Genomic DNA, 21,763 nt, shown 5'->3' with positions numbered 1-21,763 from the left:
TGGGATTATTACTAGTATGTTGACAGAGTGGATGACTCATCCCAGGTAGCAGCCATGGCAACATGCTGCAGGTAAATCATGCTCTGTTGTATTTGTTTCTGTTCTATCTGTCAGTTGAACTGTTCTGATTTATTTCCTGTTTTGTGTGGTATGTGTGAACATGTGCCAATAGTTTTGTGTTTATTTTTCTGATGTGCCTGCTGCATAGGACCACATTCCTGAAGAATGTGGAATCTTAAACATGCCTCCTGTCCTCTATGATTACTGCTGTTTATCCTACCTTTTCTATTTCTGTGTCTAAACTCAACCAAGGTCTACATTTCCTGAGGAAAATGTAATTTCTGGAACCGTAGTTAGCTTGACAAAGGTAATACATTTCTAAATAAATTGTAACTGAGAGAGACAGAGTTGTGTGTATGTGCGTGTCGTCCTGCAGCTAGCTCTACATTGGACGCCACGCATTCATACACGGGCTGACTACCCCCCTGCGTGCCTTGTTATGGGGATTATACCCATGATCCCCATCACATTCTTTTGGCCTTCTTTAACGGATGTAGTATCTTCATTTGGTCCAGTCTCCCACAACAGGAAAATAATCCTGCAGTAATAGGAAATGTGGATTATAATTAATGGACATTTTTGTAGCGGCTGATACATTTTCCGTAAGGGAAAATAGTTTTTAAATTTTTTAAATCTATCAGCCTACGTTTTGGCGTGCTTTTTGGAGAAAATGCCCCACTTAGAGAGAAGAAGAGTTCATGTTAAATCCAACCATTTCAGGATAAGGATATTGGAACAATCCCTCTGGATTTCAACTATGACCCAGATGTTGGACAGTAATTTGCAAATAGCCTTTTTTATTATTTTATATAAATTATTGGGAAACCGCACGCTTATTGTAGCAAACAGTTGGCGCCAAATTGGGTAAAGAGATAGCAGCCTAATGTCCACATCATTTCCTATAATAGTTGACCTACTATATGCTATTTTTTAAATAAGGTATTACAGCCTTGGGTGCTATCTGGTCCGTCTGTTAGATTATACAGATTTCAAATCCGTTTGAAAGGTATTGTAATCTCTCCTTCAAGGAAGCGTAAATAGCATGCGCTCTGGGAGAGAAGAGCTCTAGCATGCTCGCATTAGGAGAAAGTGCGCGTGTGAGTGTTGCTCCTCGTCTGGAGTAAAGGTGGATCAGAGGAGCTGTCAGTTTCAGAACCATTTAGCAGTGAATGGAAAGCTCATTTTCAACCAAGGTTAAAACGTCAGCCTTCTCAGTGCGGAAACTGGTGATAAACGGCAGCCAACGTACACACGGCTACGCGTGTCTATCAGGATTCTGCAGCTTCTTATAACGTTAGCATTTGTAATGGCAGGGGTRAGTGACTATCTTCCTTCATGAACCGTGACAAGTTGCAGTGCTGCTTGTTATTGTAGGCTGGCAATGTTACTCTTCATTAATGAATGAAACGATATCTCCAGGAATTGTTCCAGCTATAGCCTATTGTTTTCTGTTTTAAGATAGCTTTTGTGTTGAATCATATCATTTCCATCTGCTTCAGTTCACCAAACATCACTTTACAGGTCTGTCGCAGAGCAGAGTGACCATCGGACAGGTACTAGTTGTTTGGGACAGATTTTCATGTCCAGAGCTCACCTGTAAACTATTTATATTACGGTATTCCCATTGCAKACCTATCTTGAAATATGACATACCTTTCCAGTGATCTGTTATTTGTTGCGCAAGTCTTAGGCAATACAGACTTGTGTTTGGTAATCAAACACCTGATCCCTACCCAAGTATTATTTCAATAAACGAATTCAACAACCATAGGGAATTACAAGACTGAACATAGCAATCTTCCTTAGTTTCAGATATGTCGACCAGATAGTCATTTACAATCATTCTTCCATGTCAAGCTGTTGCCTTTAACTAGTAGCCTATGTTGCGACCTGGTATCATTGCTGTCCACAAACCACAAAAAAATGGATCTGAATATATCAGCCTATTTAGTACCTATCTAATCGCTGTGTCTGACGAGCCTTTTGAAGTGCAGAGGCAGTTGGCCTATTCCCTTTCCTCCAGCCTATCAGATGACAGTGTTTCTATAAACAGCACTTCACTGACTGCAGTCCTTTCCCACTGGGCACACCACGTCATTTCAACGTGGATAATTGGGTCATATTTAGTTGATGTTGATCAGTGAGATTACAACCTATTTTTACCCACTCAAAAAGACCAAAAGTTAGTTGAATTTTCAATGTGTTATATCACTATGCTTTCAACCATCTTAAAGCACAACAAAGTTCAAATGGGAATACAATGTCAGATATTTTGTTTATTTATACAAAAGATGCATGTKTTATCACTGTGCTTCATTTAATAGCAGAACCAAATGACCTGGATTGCAGTTAAGATTACATTAAAAGTACATGGTGCAAGTGATCAATGCCGTTCAAGATTCTGCACAGATTATTACAGCAATTGCAGGTMTTGGAGATCTTCACAATGACCAYGCTTTATATGATTACATAAGAAGAAATGTATARTTACAGTAACCTCAATGTGGCCATGGATGTGTTACAGTTGAAGTCGGAAGTTTACATACACCTTAGCCAAATRCATTTAAACTCAGTTTTTCACAATTCCTGACATGTAATCCTAGTAAAAATTCCCTGTCTTAGGTCAGTTAGGATCACCACTTTATTTTAAGAATGTGAAATGTCAGAATAATAGTAGAGAGAATGATTTATTTMTTTCATCACATTCCCAGTGGGTCAGAAGTTTACATACACTCAATTAGTATTTGGTAKCATTGCCTTTCAATTTAACTTGRGTCAAACGTTTTGGGTAGCCTTCCACAAGCATCCCACAATAAGTTGGGTGAATTTTGGTCCATGACAGAGCTGGTGTAACTGAGTCAGGGCTGTAGGCCTCCTTGCTCACACGGGCTTTTTCAGTTCTGCCCACAAATGTTAGGTCAGGGCTTTGTGATGGCCACTCCAATACCTTGACTTTGTTGTCCTTAAGCCATTTTGCCACAACTTTGGAAGTATGCTTGGGGTTATTGCCCATTTGGAAGACCCATTTGCGACCAAGCTTTAACTTCCTGATTGATGTCTTGAGATGTTGCTTCAATATATCCACATAATTTTCYWTCCTCATGATGCMATCTATTTTGTGAAGTGCACCAGTCCCTCCTGCAGCAAAGCACTCCCACAACATGATGCTGCCACCCCCGTGCTTCACGGTTGGGATGGGGTTTTCTTCGGCTTGCAAGYCTCCCCCTTTTCCTCCAAACATAACGATGGTCATTATGGCCAAACAGTTCTATTTTTGTTTCATCAGACCAGAGGACATTTCTCAAAAAAGTACAGTCTTTGTCCCCATGTGCAGTTGCATGTGCAGTTGCAAACCGTAGTCTGGCTTTTTATTGGCGGTTTTGGAGCAGTGGCTTCTTCCTTGCTGAGCGGCCTTTCAGGTTATGTCGATATAGGACTCGTTTCACTGTGGATATAGATACTTTTTTACCTATTTCCTCCAGCATCTTCACAAGGTCCTTTGCTGTTGTTCTGGGATTGATTTGCACTTTTCTTACCAAAGTATGTTAATCTCTAGGAGACAGGACGCGTCTCCTTCCTGAGCGGTATGACGGCTGCGTGGTCCCATGGTGTTTTATACTTGCGTACTATTGTTTGTACAGATTAACGTGGTACCTTCAGGCRTTTGGAAATTGCTCCCAAGGATGAAACAGACTTGTGGAAGTCTACAATTTTTTTTCTGAAGTCTTGGCTGATTTCTTTTGATTTTCTCATGATGTCAAGCAAAGAGGCACTGAGTTTGAAGGTAGGCCTTGAAATACATCCACAGGTACACCTCCAATTGACTCAGAAGCTTCTAAAGCCATGACATAACTTTCTGGATTTTTCCAAGCTGTTTAAAGGCACAGTCTACTTAGTGTATGTAAACTTCTGACCCACTGGAATTGTGATACAGTGAATAATAAGTGAAATAATCTGTCTGTAAACAATTGTTGGAAAAATGACTTAGGACATCTACTTTGTGCATGACATAACCGACTTGCCAAAACTATAGTTTGTTAACAAGAAATTTGTGGAGGGGTTGAAAAACAAGTTTTAATGACTCCAACCTAAGTGTATGTAAAACTTCCGACTTCAACTGTACATACCTTTCTAAAATAGTCTTAGGCTATTTATTGTACAAAAGTCATATTGGTTTTGTTTGTGAACGCTATCAAATATCAACATTTGAAAGAGATTTATCTTCTGCTTGGATTGTTCCTTCTGTGCCACTGACTTAGTCTGGCTTGAATTCCAGTTTGTCTACAAATTATTAATTGGTATGTTGGATTCACTTCTCAACCAAAAATCGAAGTTAGACTAGGACTAAGTCAAATCAATCTTTWAATKTMMWKKAMATTWAGWTTGATTTGATTTAGTCCTACACAATTCAATATCACTAAAGATAATTACAATTTAAATCAACCAGAGCTTGAAACCCTAGGCCTATTGTATTGTCTATTTTTAGTTGATTTCAGGTTTGAATATAAACAATAGCTGTTGATGACTTTGCAAATCATATAAAGGCCTAAATAGCATCATTGATGATATATCGGTGATAAAGTATGGTCACATTTTATTTGCTATGTTAAACCCACCATATGGAATTACTTAGAAAGCAACAGGGAGTTTATTTCGTGTTGAGAGATCTCCACTTATAAAATCATTCTCACAATAGCACATTGGTAATAGTCAGTGACAGATATAATAGCTAAGCATGGCAGGGCTTGGTTAAAACMCTGGATCGGAGACCAAAGGTTAGCAGTAGTCGATAGACCAATTCTCCAGTATTAGGTGCTGCCCAGCCTATAGCTCTTTTTAAATTATTTATAATGTTGAATATCGGATGTTTTTAAAGGTACAAATTCAAAAAAAKATATACAAATGTTGAAATTTGTTTACCAGGATGATGATGACGACACATTTCCCCTTCAAAACAACAGTTGATTACTTTTTTCAAATCCAATGTATTTTCTACATAGATTCCACATTACGATGACAAATGACATTGAAACAACATTGGTTCAACCAGTTTGTGCCCAGTGGGTTGTCCCAGGTGCTACTCTGTCAGTAAGGCTGTTGCATGATACTTCTGGGTCTCTCTCACACACACTCTGTCCTTCCTACATCTTACCTCATCAATTCTACTCTCTTTCTGCTCTGACGCTGTCTCAAGCGTCAGAGCAGAAATGTCCCCAGGCTCCCCATGTCCCCAGGCTCCCCACTGCAGCCAGAGAATAGATTGTGCCAACAGAGGTAGTGCATTGCGCCATTCTCCAGCCAAGATTGATCTGACTGTGTAAGGCACTTGGTTAAGCATATGAGACATCGATGTGTCTGCCAGTGCATAAAGTGGGATTTCAGGGCCACAACTTTCTGATGTCCTATAGCTATGCGGGGGCATTCCCRCGGGGGCATTCCCTCAGTGATTATTTTTTTCAGAATCTGAGCTATGATGATAGGGCTTTTAAACTGTCCCCAGATAAAACCACAGCTGACTCTSCATGGTCAGTGGATGTGACTGTAATTAAGAGTAGGGCGTTCAACTATTGACTGCGGGTGATTACAATCTTGGTGAGTAAGGGGCTGATTTTTTTCCATACTGTACATTGACGTTATCTGCTTATGCTTAGCTGCTGTTGGGTAAAAATATTAAGATATGGYTACGTACAATTTGACTTTATGTTCAGTCTTGTGACATGAAATTGAATCTGTCTCAAGTGAATTAGTCTCAGCTGTTTATAGGCTCCATTGCTGCTCCTTTGTTTTGAAATCTGACATTGTGTTTGTGTCTGAGGAGACTCTGAAACCCCCTTAGCGTAAGCCCATTGAAGTCAAACCATTCACACATTAACTTCAGCGACGCCACAAGACCATTTACAGCAACCGCTTATTAAGACCCTGTATATAGCTTACTTACTTTCTCATGTTCTTCTTATTTCAATTTCTTTTGTGTTTTTGTTCTACCTTATGTTATTTTTATTACTACATTGATTACTGCATTATTGGGTTTAGAGCTTGCAAGAAAGGCATTTGACTGCACTTGTGCACGTGACATTAACTTGAAACTTAAAGATCACCATTTGTAAAGCTTGTTTTCCGAGCGCGTTGTCGGGGTAAGCTCTCTGTCTGGAAAGACAAATCCCGGGGAGGAAATTTCTTTCTTGTCTGGACGGATCGGACACCAGCCAGGAGGAGATTGACTGGGGAAGCTGTGGAAATTCACTCCTAACTGTAGCCAAACCACAGAAAATAGAGTGGGGTGGGGGGGGGCACAATACAGTGGGGTGCCATTTGTTAAGCTGTCACTTCCATGAGGCAGTGAGAAAATAACTTACATGGACTCTGCTCTGCTATTTATCTGTCATCAAACTTGATTGACAGAATTTATTACATACAATTTCCAAGTCCAGAACCTYCTAGTGAGGTACAGTAGGCATGCTACAGCTAGCCTGTAAGTGTTGATACCTAGAGAGAGTACTAGTAGGGTTATCAGAGGGATAGAGAAACTGACTGTCTGTCCAAGCGTGAGAGTGTAGGTGATGCCTCGAATTTGTTTATTCTTGTTTTTCCTCAGAGGTTCACAACTGTTAGCCCCTATGACTCAAATTAGCCAAATTAGTTTCTATCCTCTGAATAAGAGGGCCCCAGTCSCCTCTGACCTTGTTACCGCCCCAGCAACTATAAGCTGCATGGTCCTTCACCATCTGTTAGTGCTAAACAGACTACTTTACACAGCACTGGATCAAGGGATCTGATTGGTCGAGCACTCTTCCTAAAGGGAGGGACAAAGCACCATGAGTGGCAGGACGTGGAAGACGGAGCTCTATTGGACTTAGGCAGGTCTGGAGGAGGAGGGAGGCGTAAATCCAGTATGGATGAGCTGGCAAAGCGGACAGCCACTGTGAGTCTAGAGGTGGCAAAGAGGAGAAGGGGAGACGAGGAGAAAGGCAGATGAGGTGGAGAGAGAGGGAGGCAGCCCCAGACTGCTGCTGCCACTCGGGGGATAGCAGATGCTATGTGTACAGTGTGTGTCTGTAGGATGAACAAAAATGGGGGGGTAGGGAATCCTATTAGTCTGAGTACAGAAAAAGTAGGCCTAAGTACCCTGCTCATCAGGGTGTAAGTGTGTTCCATCGTGTGTGTTTTTAATATGAGCGAGTGTGAGAGAAAGAACGGAGGGGTGGGGGGTACATGTTGATCCTCAAGTGTTATGAGGTTGTAATCTACTCTGTGTGCCTTGTTCAAAATGTGGCCGTGCGATGTTAATATAAATGTCTTGGTCTCCTGGTTTTAGAAATACTTTGATATGTTAACGGTTTTCTAATTGACCAGAATTGACAAATGTATTTTTAAATTGTAAACTTGCTTTSTAGTCTGTGAAAAACTCAAAACACAGACATGATTTTTTTAGGTGTTCCTTTTTAGGAGTGAGTCATTTTTAAAAATGTTCTTCTTTCTGGTCATCAGGGGAGATTGATATGCRTGATAATTGGGGTTTGAATTGGATGAAAGGAAATGGACCGGACATTTTTTTTAAAGCAATAAAATGAAAATGTTAGTACCGTCTCCTGGCTGTAATAATGTCCAGCAGTCTGGTTGTTGTCCTCTGGATTTATTCCACTTCATACGGGCCCAACTAACTTAACTATGTCTGACTCCTGCCAGACGTATCCAATAACGTAAGCACGGGCCCTGGCCCCTGTCTCAAGTACAGTGAGTTAACCTTGTTGTGTAATTTGATGAAGAAATAACCACACTACAGATTTAGTAGTGTAAGTAGCATTCATTTTTACATGCATAGGAACAACAAAACGTCTTGGGCCAGCCAGACAGAAGTTATTTGGRCTTAACTTTTTCAGGTTGGTGGGCATATGACCCAGTGGTTCTATTAAACAAATAGGTGTACATTTCAGGTTGTTGTCAGTTACCTTTGCATTCACAGATAGTTTTAACTTGCAATTTGTCCTGTGACTCGACTCTTCATCGCCTCTCTATGTGTTCTGTAGTTAACACAAAACCTTACTCACCTTGATTGACCAGTGTGTAGGGATAGCTGTGGTGACCAACTGTATGTATTGTGTTCTCAAACAGCAATGTTGTACATGGCTCAAAGTGAAACTGCAAAGGGAGGCTCAGGAACCTCAACGGCACAAAATATGAGGATAAATGGTGCTGGGTATTATGATTAGCAAGACAGTCAAATAACTGCAATCAATTCAACAGGTTCACAATTATCACAGACACCTCAGAATAMSTCTGAGCATGTGTTTGTGTCAATGTGCATCTATCTGTGTACAAAAAAAATGTGTACACTTGCAGCTAACTTCCTGCAATTTTACACATTTAGCCATGTGGCAAAACAAAAAATGTGAAGTTTTATAGCTAATCTGATGTTATTCTACACATTTTGCCACAAGGCTGAAAAAATGTTGCTGTTTTARAGAACATTTCCTGTAATTCTACACATTTTGCATGGGGCAGAGAGGAAAATGCAGTTTTATAGCTCCTCTCATGCTATTCTACACATTCTGCCATGAGGCTGAGAGAATGTAGCATTTTTAAAAGCTAATTCAAGCTAAAAAATAGGTGTGTTGACTGTGATAAAGGCACAGAAAAAAAGATGTTGTATTGTCACACACCAGATAGGTGCAGTGAAATGTGTTTTACACCGTCAGCCATAGTAGTATGAGATGTCTTGTTTGCTAAATGAACAAATGAAACAAATGAACAAACTCTCCCAGGAAAGTCATGGCACAACCCTGCTTCTTCCCTGGGATCTCAGATAGTTATCACCTGCTGTGTGTGTGTGTTGTGTGTGCATGCATGTGTGTTTAGGGTCTGAGATGATTTGGATCATTGGCGCTAATTCCCAAAGGCTAKTTCAAGGCCTACATAAAGATGGGAGATACACTTTTAGTTCTTGCTGAAATGGGAGACGATTGTTTGTTGATTTCCAGACAAAAAAGCATGATTTTTTCAAACTAAATGAGACATATTCATTACTTTGCCTTAGTTACCTTTGTCTGCCCTTGGTAACTACTGTCTTACTGGTATAGTGTCAATGAAGCAAAGTAGGAGAGAGACTTTTTCAGGAACAGCAGTGGGAGAGGTAAAAGGATATTTCTCTCTACCTGCTACACTGATCACTGGTGTCTGAGTGTCTGTACATGTGGTGTGTGAGGATCAGACTGACAACTAGGGCCAGGACGATACCAATATTGCGATACATAGTATCGTGGCAAGGAARCAAAACACRAAGCGGATTTAACTTCTTTAGATAAACAGCCCTAATGTTGGAAACAAACATCATTATGTTGTCATCCACAGTCACATTTATTTCTTTTCCAAACAATAGCGTGCAATATTTTACATACAGCAGGTTTTTAAAGGACCAAAGAGTTTGGTCTGCCAAACATTGCGTCTGGTAGGAACTAATATTAGAGCAGTGTGCTAGCAGTGGCAACGGTTGGGGTCTTCCTGCTCCTCATGATTTGTAGGGTAATGACTGTCCTGCCGTGACTGAGGTAGAGACAACAGAGTGAACAAGTTCCTCAGAAGGTGGGCTCATGACCTCTGATACAGTGCATAAAGGAAAATATTGAGAGGCTTGACCCTGTTAGAGCCACTTTAGAATTTCCCCAAATATCATATCAATTTCGATATCAGAATTAGTTGCTTCTCTCTGGTATCTGTGTACTCAAACAAACTGAGGGAATTTTACACTTGCTATTCTAGATTGAGGACGTGGTAAGTGTGAACTTGACTGACTACTGATTTGGATTGATAACAAAACACTTGGAATGTTTTATGTAAAAGTAGTAACTTGTCTGCCTGCTGTTCTCGCTTGTTTTGCTTCATTCTGAGCCTTAAAGTTCAAGGATCCTTCACCTGTGAAGGTAGAGCTCTGTTGGATTAATCAAAGCTAACAGGCCTGTGGCCAACAAGCAATCAGACACATTAGTGGAGTCTATCACAGATACAACCATCCAAGCAAGACCTGTACTGTATCATAACCAACCGTTTACCGTCATCACTTATGATACTATTACTATTTCTGGCTATGTCCATACCCACATAAAAAATACGATAGTACTTACTATAGAATTCTGTAGTATACTGTAGAATACTATATACTACACACTGTAGTATACCATCACGTTGACCTTCAAGCTGACTTGTCTAGTTAAATAAAGGTTAAATGTTTTTTTTTTTTAAATACCTCAATCATGTGTAGTACTTACTATAGAATGTTATAGTCTACTGTAAAATACTACAAAAACAAAGTAAATACCACAGTAATGTTAGCRAAAACACTACAGTTTGCAAAACACTACAGTAATTACTATAGTGTTTAATTAGCATATACTGTACCCTGCCCTTTCCTGTCCCCAAATCACAATTTGTGCCACCCATTAGTCAGAAACCTACATGGCAAGTATAGACCATATATTTGGTATTTTATTAAGCTCCCCATTAGCTGTTGCGAAAGCAGCAGCTACTCTTCCTGGGGTCCACACAACATGAAACATGACATAATACAGAACGTTAATAGGGAAGGACAGAACTACATCAATTTAAGAAAGGCCTACATATGAATACATACACACCAACTATTTTTTTTGTTTAAATAGGGGAGAGGCTTTGTGCCTTTAAGTTTTGCTTTATCTGTTTTTTTTAAACCAGGTTTGCTGTYCATTTGAGCAATATGAGATGGAAGGGAGTTCCATGCAATAATGGCTCTAAATAATACTGTATGCTTTCTTGAATTTGTTCTTGTTTGAATTTGTTCTTGATTTGGGGACTGTGAAAAGACCCCTGGTGGCATGTCTGGTGGGGTAAGTATGTGTGTCAGAGCTGTGTGTAAATTGACTATGCAAACAATTTGGAATTTTCTTATTTCTTATTTCTTATAAAAATAAGTGATGCAGTCAGTCTCCGCTCAACTCTTAGCCAAGAGAGACTGGCATGCATAGTATTTATATCAGCCCTCTGATGACAATAAATAGCAAGACGTGCTGCTCTGTTCTGGGCCAGCTGCAGCTTAACTTGGCCTTTCCTTGCCCCACTTGACCACACGACTGAACAATAATCAAGATAAGACAAAACTAGAGCCTGCAGGACATGTTTTTTGGAGTATGGGCTGTATATTGTCTTCCCTACAAGTTATAAAAAAAAATAAAAAAAGAGCTGAAGCTCTGAACTGTTGATTCAGACCTCAGTCCTACCTACCTACAGATTATGGAAAATTTGCTCTGAGTATTTTGTCCAGTAGATTAATACTTTAATACTTTCTTTAATACTACAATACAGTCCCATAGTATACTATAGTATTTTGTTTTRTGAGTAGGCCTAAATGTATAGGTTTTACATTTCAGATGCACAAGTTCACAACCTTGAACCTCGGTCAGAATGACTGGGAGTAAAGCTATTATCGATATCTGTTTCGCTTACRGTCACCCGCCCAGGGGGTCAGGGGAACGCATCCCTAGACTGTGGTGTCATGGCGTGACTGGTAGACAATGGTATGACAGTATCACCTCAGGTTACAAAGATGGATTCTGAATTCAGTAACAGTCTTTGATATCATTTTGTGTAAATTTGATTTATTGTCTTTTTTTAAATAACATGTTCCTAATATGTCCTTCTCTCTTTCTCTTTGACAGTGAAAAGAAGATGAGCAGAGCAGCATGGCGAAGAGACCTGCCAATCATCCTCCAGCTTACTGACCCTCACCAAATGGACCCATTTTTTGTTTCATTTTGTGTTAGAAAGGAAGCTTAGGAGACAAACAACAAGAAAGAGACAGAGGCCTGTACTGAGGCCAGTGTGGGGACCATGTCTCAGTCTGGCAAGATCTTGCACCTGTATGTGGAGGTGAGGTCTGTCCCGGAGGAGGAGGAAGGGAAGGAGTTGGGGGGTGGTGTGGAGGGGATTCACCCACTAGTGCTCCAAGAGCCGGACATCCTACCTCAGTCCCAGCGCACCCCCAGCCACTCCACCTGTACCTGCACCTCCACCCCCAGCCTAACCTCCATGTCCCCAGGAGTGGTGCATAATGTTGGAGGCAGCAGTCTCAGCCTCACCCCCTCCAAGTCCTCCTCTAGACACTCTGTCAGTTTCCAGCTGGACCTACCGGACAACTCAGGACCGCCCATCCACCATAGGCAGAGTCTGCCTTACGAGGGGACTGGTCAACTGCTCTCCACTCTCCAGCCTGCACCCAACGGGCCGCAGCATGGAACTCTGGTGCGCACCCGCTCCTCAGACATTGAGCACTACCACGGGAGGGTGCCCCTATCCCCTGCCTCCTCTGGGATAATAACTGCCCCCTCCACTCCAACCAGTGGGTGCAGGTTCTATGATAGCTCTGGTGTGGGGGATGAGGGCAAGCGCTCTGTGGTCAGCTTTAGCTACATAGAGAAAGCCAGCATTAAGTCTGTGGACAGCCCCTGCAGTGCTTTGTGCCAAAGTATACCTGAGAACCCCTTCAGTAGAGGAATGGAGGAGAGGTATCTGCCTGCCCACCTCAGGAAGAGGCTTAGTGACCCTGTGTGGTCGGACAGCTGGCAGCCCTCCGGTAGCTCCAGTCCCAAACTGTCCCCCAAGGGCTCCCCCTGTCTCCGCAGGGCCACTCTGGACACTGTAGCCAGAGAAGCCACCTACAGGGCCATGGAGGAATTTGGCTCCCCGAAACTGAGGCGCAGACTGGCAGCCTACAGCCCAGACCAGAGCCCCAGCTTTCCCCGGCACTACCAGCAGCAGCTCCGCTGCAAGTCCTGGGTTGGGTCCCCAGTCCTGCCTCAGGGTACCAAAACACTGCCCGTCAATCCACACCTCATAGACCCAGACAGGAACCGCGGTTTAAATGGCCTCACCAGAAGCCCAGCTTCTGACCAGCTCTTCGTTCAAGCCAGGCAGTCCTACTACAAATACACCATGTCCCCCTCCAGTGTTCGCCACCACTATGGTGTCCATAACCACAGGCCAGGCCTGGGGGACGAGAGCCCCAGCTTGTCCTCCAAGTTCCGCCCGCCTTTACCTACAGGGAGGCCCACTGCAATCCAGCATGACATACCAGCAAGCATGTCTACCAGCACCTCAGCCTCTTGCAACCAGAGGACTAGCAGCCAAACCAGCAGCCACACTCCTAGCGATAGCCACTGCTTACGCAACAAGGTCAACTCCAAACCGTCAGATCAGTCAAATGGCAGCAAGCTGGGAGAGGGATTGAACCAGACCAGTGGCAGGAGAAGTATCTCCCAGGCCTCTAGCCCTGACATGGCCCGTAAGCTGGCAGAGGAGGTTACCAAGCTTCCCACCATCCTCATGGACAGGAGGACTCCCTCCCCCACCCCGTTCCAGGCTGACTCGGCTAAGTCAGAGAGCCCCAGGCCTGGCTACCTCTCTAGGAAGTCTCAACCCTATACCACCCTCCAGGGCACGGGTTCTCCAGCGCAGCCCCACCCTGAAGCTAACAGTAACACCCACCTCCAGGACCACAGGTGGACAGACAAGGAGTCTCCTAGTGTTGGATGCCACTCCAGAGAGTCCAGACCAGGCCAAGGCTCGGGGCAAGCCTCCCCCCTCCTACAGCAGAAAGGCATCTCCTCCCCTACTATGCCAGCTATGCTGCACCCAGTGGTGGCGTCCCACACTCCTATCATAGACCCTCGGCTGCAGAGAGCTGAGCTGGTGGCGAAAGACAGCCCCACCCTGCACCGCCACCAACCCCCACAGTACATGGGAGACCGGGGCTCCCCTGGCCTGTATAGGAGACAGTACGACACCCTCTTTGACAGAGGTGGTCCAAGGGACAGCCCGGAGAGCAGCAGGCGCCTGGTTATAGGCCTTGACATGGAGCCACCAGACAGCTGGACCTCCAGGATGCAGCAGTGGAGGGAGAACGTGTCCGTCACGGACCAAGACGAGTCCAATAGGGAGGATCCGACTGCTGATGGTGATGGATTGTGTGTGTTGACCAAGGAAGAGCTGATGCAACAGGGGAGGGATGAAGCAGCTGTGTTGGGGGATAAACATGGGGTAAACAGGGGGGAGACCCAGGACCATAGCGGATTGCTGGGKTCTTCCCAAAGCTCCAGTGGAGTGACAGGCAGTCTGGAGGAAAACAGTCAGCCAGAGAGGGACTGTCTCTCTCCAGAGACATCCAGCCAGTCCAGCCAGAAGAGCAATGACACAGAAGACACTGCTTCTGGGATGCAGGTGGGTGAGCGAGAGATTGTGTGTGTAAGAAAGACTGTTTAGAAGTGTACATTGTACTTTATCACCTACTCAACCATTCTCCCTGTCTTTCATCTGTTGTAGTCGGACAGCCACTCCTCTGTGCTGGGCCCGTCCTTGCACTCCCAGAGGATTGCCCATGCCAAATGGGAGTTCCTGTTCGGACAGCCCACAGAGGACTGCCACGATTCTAAAGGTGGGCGGTCCTGTCCTGAAAGAGCTCTAATCACTGTCTTACTCCTCCTCCTCCAGCCCCTTCTCGTGAACAAGCAGCTAGCTTCACAATATTCCTGTAATCCAATTAGCTTTGGCTAGATTTGGCTATAGAGCCATCATGGCCTGGCATTAGCGCTGTCCTTTTTAAACTCTGACTGACTCGCTTCCTTCTCTTGCAACACAAACACTTTCTTTGTTTACCCAAAAGGTTACAGCACTTTATTGATAGTTTAGAGCAGGGGTAGGCAAATCAATTTAGCCAGGGGCTGTTTTGGTCAGAGGGCTGGAACATAATTCTAATAATTTGTACACTGCAAATTGACCACAACTAAAACCAAAAAGAGATTGTATTTGAAAATACGATCATTTCATACCTGGATTATATTGAGACACGGTCACATATAATAAATAAAAAAAATTGTGGTAATACTTGGGAACTGATTTCCTAAATTAAACTTGACCAAAAATTTAAATCATTAAAACATTTAAATATTTTACTAAACTTTGGGGGGCCACAAATGATCACTCGCTGGATGGTTTTAGCCCCTCAGGCTGCCTGTTGCCGACCCCTGGTTCAGAGTCTACACGTCTCCGCTTCACACGTCTTTCATTTAATGTGTACTTTCCTGTTAATTCAATTTAGACCTTAGAGAATCTATCCCCTTGTGTTTGATTTACATTTTCTTTATCCTTCTCTTCATCTTTATCACTCATCTGCTACCATTCACTATTGAATTACAGTACTCATCACAGACCGTGTGTTATAGGCCCCAAAACGGTGAATGTCTTCACAATAAACTGTACCGTTATAATAACAATCTATATTGTGCAGTCCACATTGTGCAGTCCACATTGTTCTAGATTCATTGCTTCAATATGGAAATACATTGCTACATACATTTTATTACATTTCCATGGTCTTTAGAACAGGTAATTTTACTTAGTGCAACCAAAATATTGTGGGCTCTATTTTAACAAACCTAACGCAATGGTAAATCTTAGCGCTAGCGGTAGCATTATAGTTTTGGGGGTGTCAGAAATATTTGAGCTATTTTCAAAACTGGAATTATGGGCGCAGTAACTGGCAGTGGCGCGAAAGGGCTGTGTTTTGATGAATAAACAAGTTATGGGTGTGTCAAGGCTTGGCCCTTCATTAGCCAATCAGAATGTGCTCCATGGCTAAATATGTGATTGCTTCAAGTTGTATATTTTTGGTCTTTTATGTATTGCGTTGTCATCTACTCCATTATAACCTAGTTCATTAAAAAGCCTGCACCATATTTGCTAAATATGTTGAACATGTTTGCAGTCCACATTGTTCTAGATTCATTGCTTCAATATGGAAATACATTGCTAAACATAGGCTATAGCATTAATACTRATATAGGGGCTAGGCCTACTGTAAAATGCAGTCTGGACATGCCAAGCATAGTCAATAATCAAGATTGAATTCACTAGGCTATTGATAAGGCCTAAAAAGACACTGTATAATTATAAAAACATTATATAAAAACAAAGCAACAATTTTGTTTTAAATAGACAATGTCTAAATGCAGTTAGTCACCATAATTGCTCCCCTTGGGCGTATAATACAGAGAAGGCAACCTATGGAGAGTTTTAYGCACATCCAAACTTTTCACAGGAGCTTGATAAAGACCCAATATAAAGAGAAAGGATGCATGTCCTYTCACCGTTATACAGCTCGCAAATGTCATGTTTTATAAACTTCATGGAACCATCTGACAGATCATATTTGCASTTCTCCAGAAATGGCAGACGCAATCACATTACTTTCGAGCCATGTACGTTCTCACCATRAACCCATAGACGGTCAATCTTTCGACYWARKTTKKTTTTTWAWYMAAMKRAAMKRAAAAMMAAMSRMMWTTTWMYTKRAAAAAAAAWKRAAWKSMRGSMWKKKRAWYMWKRAAAARGGSMAAARCCTCATATTTCAAAGCACTCTCAGTAGACCATTTAAAATCTCTTTATTCATGGGCTACTTTTGGCTAATGGCCAGGATTAAAAGATGCACCTATGCGATACTGCTAAACCAGCCTTGATTAAGGGGAGGGTAGGCTATGCTTGGTTTTTAATCAAAATGGGGGGAAACCATACGGTTTCGAAATACAAGATTCACTGGCACAAAAGGCATATCTCTCCTTCCATGGGTACTGTGCATCAAGGCTGGATAGGCTGCTCTTCCCCTCTCCAAATCCAAGCCGTTATCAGCTGCGTTACCGCTAAGATCTGCTTTTTGTGGGTCTTAACTTCCCATTAGTGCTGCATGAAAKTSTCACTTTTGCGCCTGTTCTTAAGGACACACCTCAAATATTGCCACCCCTCCCACGTCAGCGCAAGTGAGCTGATGTTAAACAGGTAAATTGATGAACCTGGCGTTATGGCTGGAAAATGCCATTGCGCCAGTTTTTCCATGACAAAATTGCAAACTAACATTCATAGAGTAGTCAGTCCTCTCAATACACTGTACCATCATAATGGAATACAATCTMTAAATTTACTTCTGGTCTTTAGAACAATACATGTTTGATTATTTGTGGTTTTTAGAACATGCCATTYGACTAAGTGCAAGATATCTTGGTAAACAATATTCATACTCACTTTTACGTCCTGTCTTTTTCGATATCCTAGACTCTACAGCCCCTCCTAGGGGCACCTCCAGCGAGTCTCCCAAGCCTACCCCTCCCTCCTCCCTGCCCCTGAAGCCCACAAATCACTGGAGGGGGCTGGACGATGAGGGACAGAGTTTATCCTATCACAACGTCCAGCAGGTGGAGGTGGAGCTGRTGACTCCACCCTTAGTCGCTGTGGTTGGCATCTCACCCAAGACGGGCATCATCCGGAAAACCATCAAGTACTCTGAGACGGACTTAGATGCGGTGCCTCTGAAATGCTATAGGGAAACAGATCTGGATGAGGTAATGTTAGCTGAGGCTGAGGCCCAGGCAGAGAGAGAGAGAGAACAGGAGGAGGTGGAAGTGGACTCTGCCTTTGGGAGTAATCGCAGCGTGCTGGGCACCTCGGCCTCCAGCGCCAGTACCATAGTCCACACTGACGGAGAGGTGGAGGAGCTGGAGGAGSAGGTGGTGAGCTGGGCCAGTGTGAGGATGCAGGGGGATAAGAAGAGACAACATGCCACCCATGAGGATAATCAGACATGCAGTCTGCTGATGAAGGGGTGAGGCATTCACTGTTCAAACACACCATACCTTGAACGCAAATATAGAGATGAGTTTAACACCTCATACCTACAGTACCTGTACCTACCTCAAATCTAAACAAAAATGTCTTAATTGAAACAATGTACAGATCTGTTGAACTTGTAGAAAAAAAAATGTCAAGGAGTATCCCATGTTTTTTCCCCCCTGTAGTCGTCCTTTGGACTACATATCGGATTCCCATTCAGCACTCAAGTCCCCCATCTCATTGACCAGTYCTCGCAGGATCTCTGCGGATGGCCTGGACTCCTTCAGCCACCACTTTGAGAGCATTGTGGAGTCTCACCGGGCTAAGGGCACCTCCTACAGCAGCCTGGACAGCGTTGACCTTTTGACCTCCAGCGGCCCGCCCGTTTTCACCTTTGACCTTCCCACCCTCACCCCTGAGATCCAGAGYCAGATTTGTGAGAGTGCGCGTCACATCACGGAGCTGAGTTTTGCCCAACTGGCCCATCCAGAKCCTCCCAGGGTGTCTGTCCCTGTCCGGTCTGAGAACACCCTGGCCCCCACAGGAGACGGGCTCAGCAGCTACTCTGAGGATTCTACTTCAGGAGGGAAGTCCCGGTTGGAGAAAGACTCAATGAAAACTAAGTCTAACTTAGACTTTCCTCTCATTAGGTGAGTRACAGACAAACAGTGCAACTGAAAGCATGGACATCAAGGTATACTTAATTTAGACCGTTTTGTATCAGCAACTTTGCTGTGTCCRTGCAGGAGAAAGTGGTAACATGCACGCGCAAAGTCACAATCCCTTCACCAACCTCTACAGGATTGTTTAGCTGTGATATCTCTAGTGCATTTGTGTGTTTGGTGGTGGCAACACCTACAGTGAGCTCCATTTTAGTTTTTTGGCTCTGAACTCCAGGCCTTTGGATTTGAAGTGATACAATGACAATGACTGGCAGCTTTAATTTGAGGGTATTTTCATCCATATCAGCTGAACCGTTTAGAAATGACAGCACTTTTTGTACATAGTCCCCCCCCATCAAGTATATTGTACAAATTCACTTATGTGTAGTAAAAACTTTAGTATTTGGTTCCATATTCATAATGSSMAATGACTACATCAAGCATGTGACTCTACAAATGTGTTGGATGCATTTGCTGTTTGTTTTGGTTGTTTTTCAGATTATTTTGTGCCCAATAGAAATRAATGATAAGTAATGTATTCTGTCAATTTGTAGTMATTTTTCTTGTAAATAAGAATAGAATATGTTTCTAAACACTTCTAAATTAATGTGGATGCTACCATGATTATGRATAATCCTGGATGAATCGTGAATTATGATGACTGAGAAAGTTACAGAYGCACAAATATCATACCTCCAAAGAAACGCTAACCTCTCTCTGTTATTGTAATGGTGAGAGTTTAGCATGTCTTGGGGGTATGATATTTCCCATTCATTTCTATTGGGCACAAAATAATCTGAAAYACAGATAGCAAAATGCATCCAGCAAATTTGTAGCGTCAAAAGCTTGATTTTTCTAAATGGTTCACCCGATCTGGATGAAAATACCCTCAAATTAAAGATGACAGTCTGCACTTTAACCTCAGTCATTTCAAATCCAAAGTGCTGGAGTACAGAGCCAAAACAACATCAAAATTGGCACTGTCCCAATACTTTTGGAGCTCACTGTATTTTGCTATATGAAGATCCTATTATAAGATGTAGTATCCTATTATGCTGTTTCATAATGGTAAACCGCTTAATGCTGCTTCGGTTATACATCTCTTTACTGCTCCTAGATGACCTACAAAAGGACTGTCACTAAAATCTCATGCCATGTGTTGTCCCTTAAATGGTTGTTCCCAATTATTTTGATTGCATTTGGAGTGTAGAGCCTATAATCTAARCATGTGTGACATATGTTTGGTCTGGCATTTCCATTATTGACAGATAGTCTGTTTAGTATATAGCTGTTTTGATCAGCATCTGGCTGACCTGACCGAACGAACCATGTAGAGACGCTCCAGACTCGCCAAAGCTCAGAAGGCCTAATGCTTCCCACAATCTGTCTTTAACTGTGCCATGCATTTCACCATCACATTTACCTCAGGGGAGTCTGCGCTGAGCTCTTCTGAGTGGGTCATGAGTCCTAGGTGTCTCAATTCTCAAGAGTTCCAATTCCTATTATATTAGGACATATCTCCTAAATATGTGTTTGAAAGGAGCCTCTGGGTACTCACTACTCCGAATCTAGATGGCAGCAGGTAGCCTAGCGGTTAAGAACATTGGGCCAGTAACCAAAAGGTCGCTGTTTCGAATCCCTGAGTCGACTAGGTGAAAAATCTGTCTGTGCCCTTGAGAAAGGCAGTTAACCCTAATTGCTTCTGTAAGTCACTCTGGATAGGAGTGTCTGCTAAATKATGAAACTGTAGTACTTTATATGCCTGTGGAACTCATCCGCAGAGATTTAGTTGTWCCACTAGATGRGGCCAGAGAGCCATTGTTTCTTTTCATGAATATTGATCCAGAAAGTATATATTACCAGTACAGCACTGTCTGTTACATGGTATTGGATTGAGTGTGTTGTGGTATGATGTCCAATGATTTGGGCTCAGTGGTATGATACCACTGGTTAAGGTTTGAACACACCAACTCATTCAATGGTTTTCCTTTATTTTTTACTATTTTCTACATTGAAGAATAATAGTGAAGACATTAAAACTATGAAATAACACATATGGAATCATGTAGTAACCAAAAAAGTGTTAAACAAATCAAAACATATTTGAGATTCTTCAAATAGCCACCATTTGCCTTGATGACAGCKTTTCACACTCTTGGCATTCTCTCAACCAGCTTCATGAAGTCGTCACCTGGAATGCATTTCAATTAACAGCTGTGCCTTCTTAAAAGTTAATTTGTGGAATTTCTTTCCTTCTTAATSTGTTTCAGCCAATCAGTTGTGTTGTGACAAAGTAGGGGTGGTATACAGAAGATAGCYCTATTTGATAAAAGACCCAAGTCCATATTATAGCAAGAACAGCTCAAATAAGCAAAGYGAAATGACAGTCCATCATYACTTTAAGACATGAAGGTCAGTCAATACGGAACATTTCAAGAACTTTGAAAGTTTAAGTGCAGTCACATAAACCATCAAGCGCTGTGATGAAACTGKCTCTCATGAGGACCGCCACAGGAATGGAAGACCCTGAGTTACCGATGCTGCAGAGGATAAGTTCATTAGAGTTACCAGCCTCAGAAATTGCAGCCCAAATAAATGCTTCACAGAGTTAAAGTAACAGACACATCTCAACATCAACTGTTCAGAGGAGATTGTGTGAATCAGGCCTTCATGGTTGAATTGCTGCAAAGAAACCACTACTAAAGGACACCAATAATAAGAAGAGACTTGCTTGGGCCAAGAAACACGAGCAATGGACATTAGACCGGTCCTTTTGGTCTCTTGGAGATTTTTGGTTCCAACCGCTGTCTTTGTGAGATGCGGTGTGGGTGAACGGATGATCTCCACATGTGTATTTCCCACCGTGAAGCATGGAGGAGGAGGTGTTATGGTGTGGGGGTGCTTTGCTGGTGACACTGTCTGTGATTTATTTAGAATTCAAGGCACACTCAACCAGCATGGCTACCACAGCATTCTGCAGYGATACGCCATCCCATCTGGTTTTGTCTTAGTGGGACTATCATTTGTTTTTCAACAGGAAAATATCCTAACACACCTCCAGGCTGTGATGAGAGGATGGGGGGGGGATGAGTTGGACAGCAGAGTGAAGGAAAARCAGCCAACAAGTGCTCAGCATATGTGGAAAATCCTTCAAGACTGTTGGAAAAGCATTCCAAGTGAAGCTGGTTGAGAGAATGWCAAGCGTGTGCAAAGCTGTCATCAAGGCAAAGGGTGGCTATTTGAAGAATCGCAAATGTAACATATATTTTGATTTAACACTTTTTTRGTTACTACATGATTTCATATGTTATTTCATAGTTTTTATGTCTTCATTATTATTCTACAATGTAGTTGCTAATAAG

The 21,763-nt window shown here is 42.6% G+C and overlaps 1 protein-coding gene across 1 annotated transcript in view; it reads left to right on the top strand.

The window, feature by feature from the left end:
- The first annotated feature begins 1,151 nt into the window (after positions 1-1,151).
- LOC112080800 (PH and SEC7 domain-containing protein 1) overlaps positions 1,152-21,763 on the top strand; it is a 45,122-nt gene continuing 24,510 nt past the window's right edge. The window contains exons 1-5 of the mRNA XM_024146712.2: positions 1,152-1,375; positions 11,745-14,301; positions 14,404-14,515; positions 17,185-17,731; positions 17,925-18,389. Coding sequence (XP_024002480.1) covers positions 11,917-14,301; positions 14,404-14,515; positions 17,185-17,731; positions 17,925-18,389 — 3,509 coding nt within the window. The 5' untranslated portion in view covers positions 1,152-1,375; positions 11,745-11,916. The remainder of the gene's footprint in view (positions 1,376-11,744; positions 14,302-14,403; positions 14,516-17,184; positions 17,732-17,924; positions 18,390-21,763) is intronic.

The sequence above is a fragment of the Salvelinus sp. IW2-2015 genome, unplaced genomic scaffold, assembly GCF_002910315.2.
Source record: "Salvelinus sp. IW2-2015 unplaced genomic scaffold, ASM291031v2 Un_scaffold16511, whole genome shotgun sequence".
NCBI lineage: Eukaryota > Metazoa > Chordata > Actinopteri > Salmoniformes > Salmonidae > Salvelinus > Salvelinus sp. IW2-2015.
The sequence above is the reverse complement of the archived record's forward strand: the minus strand, read 5'-3'. Positions and strand labels throughout refer to the sequence as shown.